The 13,103-nt window shown below is 48.6% G+C and overlaps 1 protein-coding gene across 2 annotated transcripts in view; it reads right to left on the bottom strand.

Annotated features, from left to right (window-relative positions):
* Window positions 1-304: 304 nt before the first annotated feature.
* The window catches only part of LOC137423565 (sorting nexin-9), a 95,033-nt gene continuing 82,234 nt past the window's right edge, over window positions 305-13,103 (bottom strand). Inside the window, exon 15 of one of the 2 annotated variants that reach the window (XM_068110857.2) lies at window positions 305-502. In XM_068110857.2, coding sequence (XP_067966958.2) covers window positions 386-502 — 117 coding nt within the window. In that variant the 3' untranslated portion in view covers window positions 305-385. Of the gene's footprint in view, window positions 503-10,446; window positions 10,570-13,103 lie in introns of those variants that run through there. The other variant, XM_078774039.1, reaches the window with a different exon arrangement.

Here is a 13,103-nt window from a genome sequence, read left to right on the forward strand (position 1 = left end):
CTCTCTCTTTCTCTCTCTCTTTCTCTCTCTTTCTCTCTCTCTCTCTTTCTCTCCTCTTTCTCTCTCTTTCTCTCTCTTTCTCTCTCTTTCTCTCTCTTTCTCTCTCTTTCTCTCTCTTTCTCTCTCTTTCTCTCTCTTTCTCTCTCTCTCTCTCCCAGCCTTCCAACCCTCCTAGTTCCTCCAAAATGTAAGTGTCATTCCAGTAACCCCCTCCTGGTTAAACTACCAAAGTTCAGCTGACTTGACACCCTCCTTAACATTTATTTGTCCTTACTTCTCCCGTTCATGGAACCGCCTTCCGGAGGATGTTTTATTAAACCTCCACCCTACAAGACTGGTGCAACCCTTTAACTGCAGTCGTTTTTGTGTTCTATCCTAATCTTGATTAGAAAGTAGTGTGTCTTGCACGAAGCTCACCTTGTGTTCTGCAGAATGTGTGGAAAGCAGGCAAGAAGGCCCTTGTATTCAAGCTGCAGCTCCACAACGAGTTCCAGTCCTTTGGCTGTAATGTGGACACTAATGGTGCTTAGTCTGAGTAACAAGTCATTCAAATCATCATCCATAATCACAACTAGCATATCACCTTAACCTGGACAAGCCATAATCCATGCTATGTGCCAAGTGGCTTTGTGGCAAGTCGCACGCGGGACAAAGACACTAGTGGCCATCAAAGTGCGTACTTTTACATGCAGTACATGGATGTGGACAGATGGATTTGAAACATATAGCATTTGAACCTGGCTTTCCCACATCACAAGCCAAGGGGTTAGATGGGAATACCAATGAGTCAACCCCCTCCAGTTTTTTTTAAAGAGCGCGTCCATCATCACCCTCAACTATTCCTTCGCCTTGTGTCTGCATTTTTGTCTGCCTGTTCTCATTTTACCCTCAGCCTGTCTGTAAAGCTTTACACTCTGTCCTTTGGTTCTTTCGGAATAATGGAAAAATAAATTTCAATAATAAGCTAGATGGTATTCATAGAATACTTACCCTGCACAGTAGATTTGGTGTGAGCCAACCCTTCTGTTTCTTTTAATGGTTTTCCTTCATCCAATATGGCTGCCAGACCACGTGACCGATGACGTCATAAATTTATATTCCCCAATGTAGTTGTTGCGTAGATCATGCTCAATAAATTTCAAAATGAACGGACTAAGCGTTGTACTTGTCGAATTATGATGTCATAATGAAGCACTAATTATGTCATCGTTAACAGCACTTATTCCCCATGCAGATTTCTTCAAAAAGAGCCACGTTTAAATTTTTTCCATGGAGCGGTTTTTGGAGATATATAGGTGCAAAGTTTTTTGATTTTTCCAAGATGGTGCCCATACCATGTGACCTATGATGTCATAATTATCATTACAAAAAATTATACACAAGTAGACGCATACTCTGGTCAAAAATTTGTGTCAATCACACCAATGATTGCCAACAAAATTATGAAATGAATTTAAACAAGGTGGCACCCATACCGCATGACCTATGACGTCTCTCTAAAAAGGTCATTATCACTAAAAAAAATTCGACATGAATAGATGCATACTTTGGTCAAATTGTGTGCCAATTGCACCAACGGTTGAAAAATCTGAATTTTAAAAATGCAGCACGTACGGCATATGTACGTGCATACATATTACATATACGTATGTAAGAAACAGATTGATTAACTCCGCTTTTTGCTTTGTGAGCGCAGGGTAACAACTAACGTCCACAAACTTTTCTCTCACCCAATTCATGTGTCGTGGTTCACCAAGTGTCATTGAGTGTCAATATGTGACTTTCAAAATGAATGTTATGAATGCTAAACGAGGCTTTTGTGCATGCGCTGTATGTGTTTATACTGATTCGATTCTGCTCACGGGCACTTTTAATCTGCCATTAATACAAACACAGCAGTGGATATAACATACACACACACACACACACACACGAGAATGGAAACTTCTCCTTTACCAATAGATGCAAAAATCTAGTGCAGGTATAATTTATCTTGTGGCCCTGGAACCAAACAATATATATATATATATATAATATATATATATATATATATATATATATATATATATATATATATATATATATATATATATATATTGTTGCGGATATGGCATTTGGCCTCCATATCCGCTTGTAAATATTCCCCCTATTTCCCCAATACTCCCCAACTATCCCCAATCCCCCATTCCCTAGTCCCATTGCCTTGTAAATAACACTCTGTAGAACCGACCTTCCCCTTTTTCCCCCATTAAATGTCGTGCCCAGGTCCACCGCATCTCACGTAGACAACTTTCGGACATCTTGCTAGTTATTCTTAGTCTATGTCAGTTAAGGACTCGTTTCCATTAATTCTGACTCTTCGTTGCACCAGAATGTGATTGTATGGCACCAGTAGTGAGTTTAGGACCTCCCCTTACCTCCTCCCATCTTCCCCATGAAACAACAACTACAACAACAACAACAACAACAACAACTACAACAACAACAACAACTACAACTACAACAACAGAGGAGATTGGGGGGCGGCGCGGCGCGGGGAGTGTGCGTCCTCACTGCGGCGTGGTTAGCCGCCATTGCCCATGCGCTCCACGGGGTTACCACGAAGGGGCCGGCTGTCAGCTCCTCGTCAGGGGCGGAGCCGGTAACCCCCCCGCACCCAATAAGAAGGGCGGACCGATTCCATCTGGGGCGGAGCTAACTAGCCGAGGGCGTGTCACTCCCCGCCGGATATACGCAGCGACTTACCGGACGTGACGTCAGATGCGCCCCCAGCTTGGAGAAAGAAAGTCACCTTCGAGCGCTGGAGTGAGACCTCCCGCATCTCTGGACCGGAGCGGGTCGATTCTGTCCTTGAGCCAAGAGTGCACCTTGAGCCATCGACTGCCCGCTTTCCTTGCCATCAATCCCCGTGTGAGTCAGTTTTGTCCTGTTTATCTGTGGTCTGTCGGGAATAAGATAAGTGTGTCTAAGTGCCTATCTTTCTATGCTGTCCCTCTCATTCCTGTAATCTAACCTTCCGCCATATTATAACCTCCTCCGGAGGTCTTGAGAACCGTATCCCTGGTGTCGTGTCATTTTAATCCCAGCCGTTGTGTCCTTTTCCTTCATTGATCTAGCGTAGCGCGGCTCGGCCAAGGTTCGAGTATAATCGGGTAACTTGTGCGGACACGGCGGCCATTCCGCTCGGCCCACCATAACATCAAAGTCGTGTCTGTAACAATTGGTGTCAGGAGTGTCGGATTCGGACCTGGGACTAAATTCATTTAGCCCAAATTTTGGAACACCAAGTGTACCATTAGGGTAACATTTTGGTGTTGGGAAGTAGAATTCGATCCGGAGCGCGTTTTACGCGCTCGAAATTATAACAGCGAAATTTGATTGTGTTTTACAAAATATAAAAACCCGAATTTTGAAAGTCGCGCTATGGCAGACCAAGTCGGCTGGGGTCCGGTAGAGGAGAGTGAGGCAGGGTCGGTCCAGGACCAAATTGAGGGACGTGAGGAGAGCGAAGCAGCGAGGGTAGCAGACGCACAAAATAGCGTCGTTGCGCCCGACGTTGCGGGAGCGCAAAATGGCGCCTCGCAAGAGCGCGCGGTAGCCGAGCCCGCTGTATCAACGGGCTTTAACATGCAGCCGATTGACATGCAGGCCCTCATGGAGCAATTTATGGCGCAAATGCAGGCGTCCCTCAAACTGCAGAGTGAGCAATTGGGGGTAATGGGAAACCAAATGGGGGTAATGAGGGACGAAGCGAGGGGTACCGGTGAGGGGTTAGACAACGGGATAAAAGAGGTGAAAAATGGGTTAATGGGGGTAGAAAACAGAATGGCCGCTCAAGAGAATCAAATGGAAGGGATGCAAAAGGGGTTAGAGGGGGTAGAAAACAGAATGGCCGCTCAAGAGAATCAAATGGAAGGGATGCAAAAGGGGTTAGAGGGGTTAGAAAACAGGATGGAAGGCAAATTGAGGGACATGAGGGACCAAGCGGAAAGGGAAGTTAAACAAATGGGGCAGCAGATAGAGGGGGTCAGAATGGGGGTAGAAACCAAACTGGATGCTCACAGGGAGGAAATGGAGCAGATGAGGGTGGCATCTGGGCAGGAGATGCAAGTGATGGGAGAGGAGATCAGAAGAGGGGGTGAGTGAGGAGGTCGGAGGAGTGCGCGAGGAGGTGAGGCACTGTGAGGAGCACATGGAGAAGGAGGTGAGAAAGGGGACTGTAAAGTTACAAGGGGGCATAGAGGACCTGACGCAGGAGGTGGAACAGCTGACAGAGGGACAAACGAAGTTAGTGGAGCAGGTTCAAAGGAACACTGCAGTACTCGGAGGGTTAAAGGCGACACAAAAAGAAATTAAAAACGACTTGATAACGACAAAGAGGCAATGTCAGATGGTACGTGAGGGACTGACAACGAGGTTGGACGAGGTGATAGAGGTAATGGAGACGAAGGACCGGCAGGTGAGGACGCACATGGAAACGGTCAAGGTAGCCTTGGAGGACGAGCTTGAGGAGACGTACCGGGGAATAAAAGAGGTGAAGCAGAAATTAGAAGAAGTGGAAGAAGGGGTGAGCGAAATTAAGAAGCGACGGAGAGGGGATAAGATAGAGATAAAAGAGGAGATAAAAGAATTGGTCCAAAGTCTGTGTTTGGATCGTGATGATGTGCTCATTAACCGGATGAGGGATTCGCAGGTGATGGAGGAGAAGCGAAGAGGAAGAGGACCCGGTGTAAGTGGTGACCAATATGGTCGTGCGTATGATGCGCCAGGGGATTTAATGAGGTTGGGGGTCGAGATGGACCCGGGTGTTCGTGAGAGGCCATTTGTGAAGTGTGCGACAGGTCTGGTGTGCGAAAAAGGAGGTGTGCGAGAAAGTCCGACTCTGGGGTGTGTGAGGAAAAAGTGCGTGCCAAGGAGTGAGGGTGCTGGCGAGAGTGAGTCGGTCGTAGCGCGTGTGCGAGGGAGCACATGGAAGCGCGGTGTGGTAAGTGTTACAGAGGGTGTGACGGGAGAGTGTGCGCAAGAGTGTGCGCGAGAAAGGTGTGTGACGGACAGGTGCATGGGGAAAGAGTGCGCTGTCAAAGGCAAGGAAGAATGCACGCCTGTGGTGAGTGTTACAGAGGGTGTGACGGGAGAGTGTGCGCAAGAGTGTGCGTGAGAAAGGTGTGTAACGGACAGGTGCATGAGGAAAGAGTGCGCTGTCGAGAGTAAGGGTGAGTGCGCTGTCAAGAGTGGAGGTGAGAGTAGTAAGAGTGACACGGAACGTGAGTTGGTTGTGACAGGTGAGAAAGGAAGCACACTTGGAATGGTAGAGCGTGAGTGGGAATGCACGCTGGAGTTGGTAGTGAGGCACGTGGTTGGGTGTGCGAGTGAGAGCACACCTGTGATTGTCACAGAGGAGGTGACTGAGGAGGGGGCGCGAAGAGGTGTGTTGGTGAGGTGTGTGAACGATGAATGTGTGCCAAAGTGTTCGGTGGTCAGGTGTGTGACCAAGGCTGTGAGTGGAATGAGAGTACCTGGGTGTGTAAGGAAAGGTACGACGAGGAGCATGGAGACGGCTGGATGTGTGAGCAAAGAACGGGCTGCGGGGTGTAAGCATGCAGGTGAGGCATCGAAGGTAACCGGGTTAGAGGTTAGGTCGACTTTTAGCCGAATCGGGCCCTCGGTGCGTGCCGGGCCTCGCTTGGAACGGCCGCGTCCGTGCTCCACTAGGCGGAGCGGGCGGCTGGATAGGAAGGGTCGTCATGGCGACCACTTTTTGTTGAGGCAGTCCGGCAGGTCGAGATCGGGACATTGGATGGCTCCACGCCGAGATGGTGCGTGGGATCTCGGCCCGGGTAAGCCCCCGTCCCTGCACCGAGTGCCGGACGTATCCAGCCGCTGGCACCAAACAACCCGCATTCATGGCTTGGCTTTACGAAGCCGGGCTTTGGACAGAAATTGGCGCACCGAGAGGCATTAGTGAGTAGACTGGGTGATGAGGTTAGTGTTTTGGACCCAAAATTAGAGAAAAACAAAATTTGATGATTGGCAAGGGATTGGCAGTAGTGATTGGCAGATGATGGGCAGTGATTGGCAAATTTTTGATTTGTTGAAATTTGATGTGCAAAATTGGTAGTGAGCGATGGGCCCGGTGGGTAAGGCTGGCATCCCTACCGCCCTGCCCATGGTGGGGCAAAGGAGCAATAGATTATGGGGTGTATGGCAGTGAAAACTAGCCCGGGTGGGTTAGGTTATATTGATAGGGATCTAGCGAAGATGACATTAGGTAACGTTAAGTTTAGTTAGTGACTGATACCTGTAGTGGGGACGCAGGTAGATTAGTATGGATGATAATGACGAGGGAGCGCAATAGTTTAAAGGGACGACTGGGAAGCGCAAGTTTCAGAGGGGAGTAGTTAGATGAGATGATGCTGTGTGAGGATGGAACAGGTGTGATTGCACAGGTGTGCAACTGGACAGGTGTGTGGAACAGTGTGTGAGTAATGAGTGTTGTGGATCAGCGCGAATGCGCTTGGGGAGAGAAGGGTGCAGGTGGCACCAGGTGTGAGAGCACAGGTGTGCAGGTACAGGTGTGTGGAGAGAGTTGGAGTAAGTGGTACGGAGTGGTGTGCATGGTGCGAAGGTGTGGATGGGGGAAGAGTGGACCCCTTTCACGAGTACCCGGGGCGGGTAGTGTAAGTGTTAGGTAGAGGGAATAGGTAAATTGTGGTTGGATATTGGCATTTGTGGTGCGGTTGCAGAATGGTGTTGTGGATGGGTGCATTAGTGTTGTGGAAATGGCTGGGCGTGTAGCCTGTTAGTGTGTGTAGTTGGTTGGGCACTCCACCACTGTGAGGATGTCGGCCAGGTGAGGCCGCAGGTGGGCTCTGGGAGCCGGTAGTTGTGAGTGGGTGCCTGAGGATCCCGGGTGTGGATCGGGCAGCCCAGTGCCAGAGAGGGCACCGAGTGGGGAGAGCGCCAGAGGGCCTTCCCCAGGTAGTTAGGTTAGGGTGAGGAGCTAGGTAAGCTCGGGTGGCAACTACAGTGGTGGAGGTGTGCAGGTGGGTAGACCCGCTGGGAGAGGTACACGCCACAGCCCAGAAATTGTGCGAGGGCACCGGGAGATGAATCGGGGGAGTGAGACCCCAAATTGAAAAGCACCACAAGTTGGTCAATGGGAATTGGTTTTTAGAACCCATAGTGTAAGTTGGCCAATGGATTGGCAGGGAAAGACCCCGGGTAATGTAAAGTTGTTAAAGTCATTTAGGAAATAGTTAGGATTGATGAACCTGTCGCACCATACGCAGCCACTTACCTGTGGTGATGATGATGACTCCACACCTGTGTTTTCTTTGTTTGTGTTGCAGGAAGTGAGAATTGCTGTGAGGATTTGTGAGACGCATCACGACGTGGATGAGACATTGGGGTGATTCCATCTCTCCCTCCCTAGGAGGGACTGATGATGAATTGGTGATAGCAAATTATGATGTTCAGTTGGAGATGGCAAATTTTGATGAGAGTTGAAAATGGCAAATTTGATTGGTTAGGAGGGAGAGAAGACGAATTTGGTTTATGGGAGGAACGGGGAAGACAGTAGGGACGTTTGTTGATTTGTAAAGTAGATGTTTATGGGTAGTGTTGTGTTTTGTGGATACAGTAAGGGGTAAGGGAGGGGCCATGTAGGTTACCTGGTTGGGGGGGGGGGGGCGTACGGTAGGAACGTACCTGTCTCACCTGGTTCCCATGTGCCCCCAGTGTGCATTACCTTACATTGCGTGCACTTTTGCGCCCTTACCACCTTACTCACTTGTCTGCTTCTTTTGTCTCCCACCTCCGAGGATCTGGCTTTGGGGCAGAGAGAGAGGAGAGAGAGGTGCTGGCTCCGCAGTTGTGGGCCTGCACTTTCGCTGCTTGCTGCCTGGATCGATACACCATATGGACCGCAATGTTGGTGGCCACCCACAATGGACCGCAGTTCTTTTGCGGCCAAGCACCACCCGTGGATGGACCTATGGGTCAACGTGGCACCTATGCCATACAGGTGAACCACTAATAGTTGACACCACTGAAGGCCACAATACAGAAATGGACGCGGTTGGTGCCTTTCTTTATTTTTGAAGGAAGCAGAAGGCCAAGTGCACCACATGAAGGCAAGACCAGCGGCAGACCATCGGCCGGCTGCGACACCACACCGTGATTTATAGACACTTTATTGGTGCACCGGATGGTGCTGACTGTGTGATGGGGTGGTGCTTTTGGTGCTAGGGAAGGGGTGCTCTGCACATTATTAAAGGCCGTAAGGCCACAGAGCACTCGTGGGTTGGTGTATCGATGCTGGCATGCGTGCTCTCTCTATGCATAACATCTGCATGTGTTCCTCCAAAAACAGGTCCTGGATCGTAGTGTAAATATCAGCGTAGTCTTGTAAATAATGCTCCCTACCGGCTGTATGTTTAGTTTGCGAATTCTTTCCGCGATTCGGTTATCCTGTGGGCGTGTTTCTGTGAGGAGAAGGGTGCAACGTCGCAGGGGGACATATTTACTCATTTGTGAATATCTGTAAAACTGTCGCACTCAGGGTAGAGTTAATAGTAGAGGGAACTACATCTGAGTGCCACACTAAAATAGGTAAAAATTTATCGGGTCGGGACGCCCCGAGGGTAGAGAAGGGTGCAATGTTGCGGATATGGCATTTGGCCTCCATATCCGCTTGTAAATATTCCCCTATTTCCCCAATACTCCCCAACTATCCCCAATCCCCCATTCCCTAGTCCCATTGCCTGTAAATAACACTCTGTAGAACCGACCTTCCCCTTTTTCCCCCATTAAATGTCGTGCCCAGGTCCACCGCATCTCACGTAGACAACTTTCGGACATCTTGCTAGTTATTCTTAGTCTATGTCAGTTAAGGACTCGTTTCCATTAATTCTGACTCTTCGTTGCACCAGAATGTGATTGTATGGCACCAGTAGTGAGTTTAGGACCTCCCCTTACCTCCTCCCATCTTCCCCATGAAACAACAACTACAACAACAACAACAACAACTACAACAACAACTACAACTACAACAACAGAGGAGATTGGGGGCGGCGCGGCGCGGGGAGTGTGCGTCCTCACTGCGGCGTGGTTAGCCGCCATTGCCCATGCGCTCCACGGGGTTACCACGAAGGGGCCGGCTGTCAGCTCCTCGTCAGGGGCGGAGCCGGTAACCCCCCCGCACCCAATAAGAAGGGCGGACCGATTCCATCTGGGGCGGAGCTAACTAGCCGAGGGCGTGTCACTCCCCGCCGGATATACGCAGCGACTTACCGGACGTGACGTCAGATGCGCCCCCAGCTTGGAGAAAGAAAGTCACCTTCGAGCGCTGAGTGAGACCTCCCGCATCTCTGGACCGGAGCGGGTCGATTCTGTCCTTGAGCCAAGAGTGCACCTTGAGCCATCGACTGCCCGCTTTCCTTGCCATCAATCCCCGTGTGAGTCAGTTTTGTCCTGTTTATCTGTGGTCTGTCGGGAATAAGATAAGTGTGTCTAAGTGCCTATCTTTCTATGCTGTCCCTCTCATTCCTGTAATCTAACCTTCCGCCATATTATAACCTCCTCCGGAGGTCTTGAGAACCGTATCCCTGGTGTCGTGTCATTTTAATCCCAGCCGTTGTGTCCTTTTCCTTCATTGATCTAGCGTAGCGCGGCTCGGCCAAGGTTCGAGTATAATCGGGTAACTTGTGCGGACACGGCGGCCATTCCGCTCGGCCCACCATAACATCAAAGTCGTGTCTGTAACAATATATATATATCTATATAATTATATATACACTATATATATATATATGTCATATTTAATACAATTAAAATCCATGCTCCACAAGGCTGCCCTTGTTCCTATGTTTATAAAGATCATATGAACCAAATATGAGGTCAATTGGAACTTATTTAGAGCTTGCTCAAAAAATAACATTTTTAATTTATCCTGTTTTTTTCAGATGGCAGAAACTCGCAGCTCTTCCACAGTTTGGTTGCTGGGCAAGTCTGAAAAGGAAATAATATTGTTGTGGATCTGCCGCCGGCCTTCTCCCCTTACCAAGGGGGGATTAGTCCCCTTGTCTTGACTGACCTGGCACGACCCGGGACCTATTACGTCCCTTCCGGACAGCGCTAAATAGGGTTTCAGGACCAAATTCGCTGTTACCTAAGTACTAACGCTGCCCTGGAAGTGAGGAAATAAGCCCCGCACGAACCACGTGTGATGATGATACGCCGAGTGGATTGCGTACACGTGACCCGCGCTATTATTAATTACTACACCCGATTGGAGCGATCTGATTCGTACCACGCTTAGTCAATGGAGAAATCACAAAGGTGATTGAATTGGATAGAAAGGAAGAACAAATGGTTTAATTACTATCACACGTATGTACAGTACAGGATGAAGAGACACAGAGCAGCTTATACAGTCATATTCTTAATACCCGTGGACAAACGGGCCCGTCTCACACACACTCACACGGGGATTGCTGATGGGCAGGTTGATGTTCACCAGCACATCCAGGGATGGCTCCCATGCAGCTCTCTCCGGCCCCCGGCACGTCCCTTGGAGATGGAAGTAGGTGAAAGCAGGAGCTCGCCGCGTGTCGTCTGAATGGAGCGGGTTATCACGGGGCGAATGGTAGGGAGCGGACTTTGGTGCGGCTGGCGGTTATTCACTTGCGGCTATAGCCGCGCTTACTCACGTGGCTGGAAATGCGCTATATGCATTACCGGCGTGTCTGGCTGTGCCCGCGTAATTGTACGGTTCAACGCCTCTTCTTCTCTCTCTCTGCGCAAGTCCTCAAACAAATCCTTTATGAGCAGGTCCTTTTGCCACTGCCGTGTGCACGCGAGTCCTCTTATCAAGCTCCCCCTCTGCAAGTCCTTTGCAATGCGCTTATCCTCTGCCAGTCCTTCGACCAAGTTCTCTCCCAACAAGTCCTTCTGAGGGCTTTGCGCAGCGGGTTATATAGGCACGCCCTGCGAACCTTCTGGAACTCATCAGACGCGCTTCACCACGCCCTCTCACGCCATGCCGCTAGAGCTCCAATTGGCTGGTGGCTCTTACCGTCATCGCCTTTGCTGCTCCCGACCTCAACGCCGCCCCCACCTTTTTAGGCCTACCTCGTGTTACTCGACTAGTGGCAGGCAAATGGGGCATGGGATGGATTACGCCCATAGAGGTAGAATTGGAGGTGGGAGTAAAATGAATGGGGCCTACTCTCTTGTCTTTACACAACACAGGTACTAAGAGGGGAAATGGCCTATTCTTACACATACTAAGACATAACTATACTACAAATGGGCCTATATGTTGCTCGTGTGACTAACTATGGGGGGCAAACCTTTAACCTTTATTGCCTTCAATATGCCAATCTCAAAGCCGCAGCAATATGTAGGGGACTACCAACCAAAGGACACACATTGCAGAAAATGGTGTACCATCACATACAAGAACACCATACAGTTCGTGAAAGTGCCAAACTTAGTGTACAAGCTGTGTGTGCATACTGGGAGAAAGCACGAATTCCAGTGCAGAGAATAGATTCCTGTGAGCGCCAACTTTTGAAGTTGTATGATGCCTACAAACTGGTAAAGAAAAATAGAACCAAGACATTCGAAAACTATAGAGTGAAGGAGCAGATGTTCAATGATGATCTTCAATCCCTCTTCGATATCTCACCAAATGATGCACTTGAGAAAATGACGAATGAAGAAGACAAAGCATTCCTTATCATGCAGCGTGAGGATCCCTCAAGTTCACGTATGGGATCTGTGGACAACACTCCGGCAGTGAAGGAGAACAGAAAGCGTATCAGGCTTGAGAATGAAGATAAAAGCAAGAAGAAACATGCTGCTGAGACTCTAACAGCAATGCAATCGGTTCCATCAACATCGGCTGTGGTTGATGATAATGATGAGTCTGAGATTGAAAGCTAAGATTCAGGGGACAATGAATTCAAACTCCAAAGTCCATCTTCTGCCAAACAGGCGAAAAAGGCTCCCATCAAGGTGATCACTCCAGCAATAGTGGCAACTCTGGACAGAGTAAATCTCTCAGATCGGCGTGCTATGTTTGTGGCCAGTGCTTTTGCACAATCTCTTGGTCATACCATTGAAGACATTTCTCTGTCATGCAGTGGAATTCGTCATGCTCGAATTCGTGGAAGGGAAATAATGGCCACTGAAGAAAAGGCAAATTTCTCATGTAATAGCCCACTCCTACTACACTGGGATGGGAAACTGCTCCCTGATTATACTGGCAATCACAAAGAATCTGTTGATCAGGTAGTGATACTTGTAACTGATATGAATACCGAGAAGTTGCTTGGAGTCCCAAAAATTCCCCGAGGCACTGGTGTAGCACAAGCAAATGCATGCATACAACTTCTTGAGGAGTGGAATGTCAAACAGTTGGTGAAAGGCATAGTGTTTGACACCACTGCATCCACAACAGGGCTGAGAAACGGAGCATGAACCCTCATTGAAGCAGCTTTGGATGTTAAGCTTGTCTGGATTGCATGTCGTCATCATGTTTGAAGTAATGCTCTCTGATGTTACAACTAAAGTCATAGGACCCACTAGCAGGCCTGAGATCAGACTGTTCAAGAGGTTTCAGAAACAGTGGCCTTTAATTGACAAGAAGAGGTTCCAAGTACGAGAAGATAAAATATTTTCCGATAACCTTGTTGAACGTCAGAATATGATACATTTTTATGCAGCTGCACTCGAAGAACAACACCCACGTGATGACTATGAAGAACTTCTAAGACTATGCCATACATTTCTGAGTGGATGTGAGACCAGAGATGTAAAATTCCATGCCCCAGGAGCTATGCACAATGCCCGCTGGATGATGAAAGCCATATACGTATGCTCTCAAGATGGTTCTCTTCAAAGACCAAATAAAGCTAACATCACGTGAATTGAAGGGAATCACACAGATTGCTCTTTTTGTTGCACTTGTGTATGCGAGATTCTGGCATGAGGCACCGCTACCCACAAAGGCACCTCTCAATGATTTGCTTCTTCTTTCAACCCTTGATTCTTACCCAGATATGGTTGTCTGTGAAACTGCTGTCAAAGCATTCACTAGA

This window comes from Myxine glutinosa, chromosome 3 (assembly GCF_964187855.1).
Source record: "Myxine glutinosa chromosome 3, kmMyxGlut1.1, whole genome shotgun sequence".
NCBI lineage: Eukaryota > Metazoa > Chordata > Myxini > Myxiniformes > Myxinidae > Myxine > Myxine glutinosa.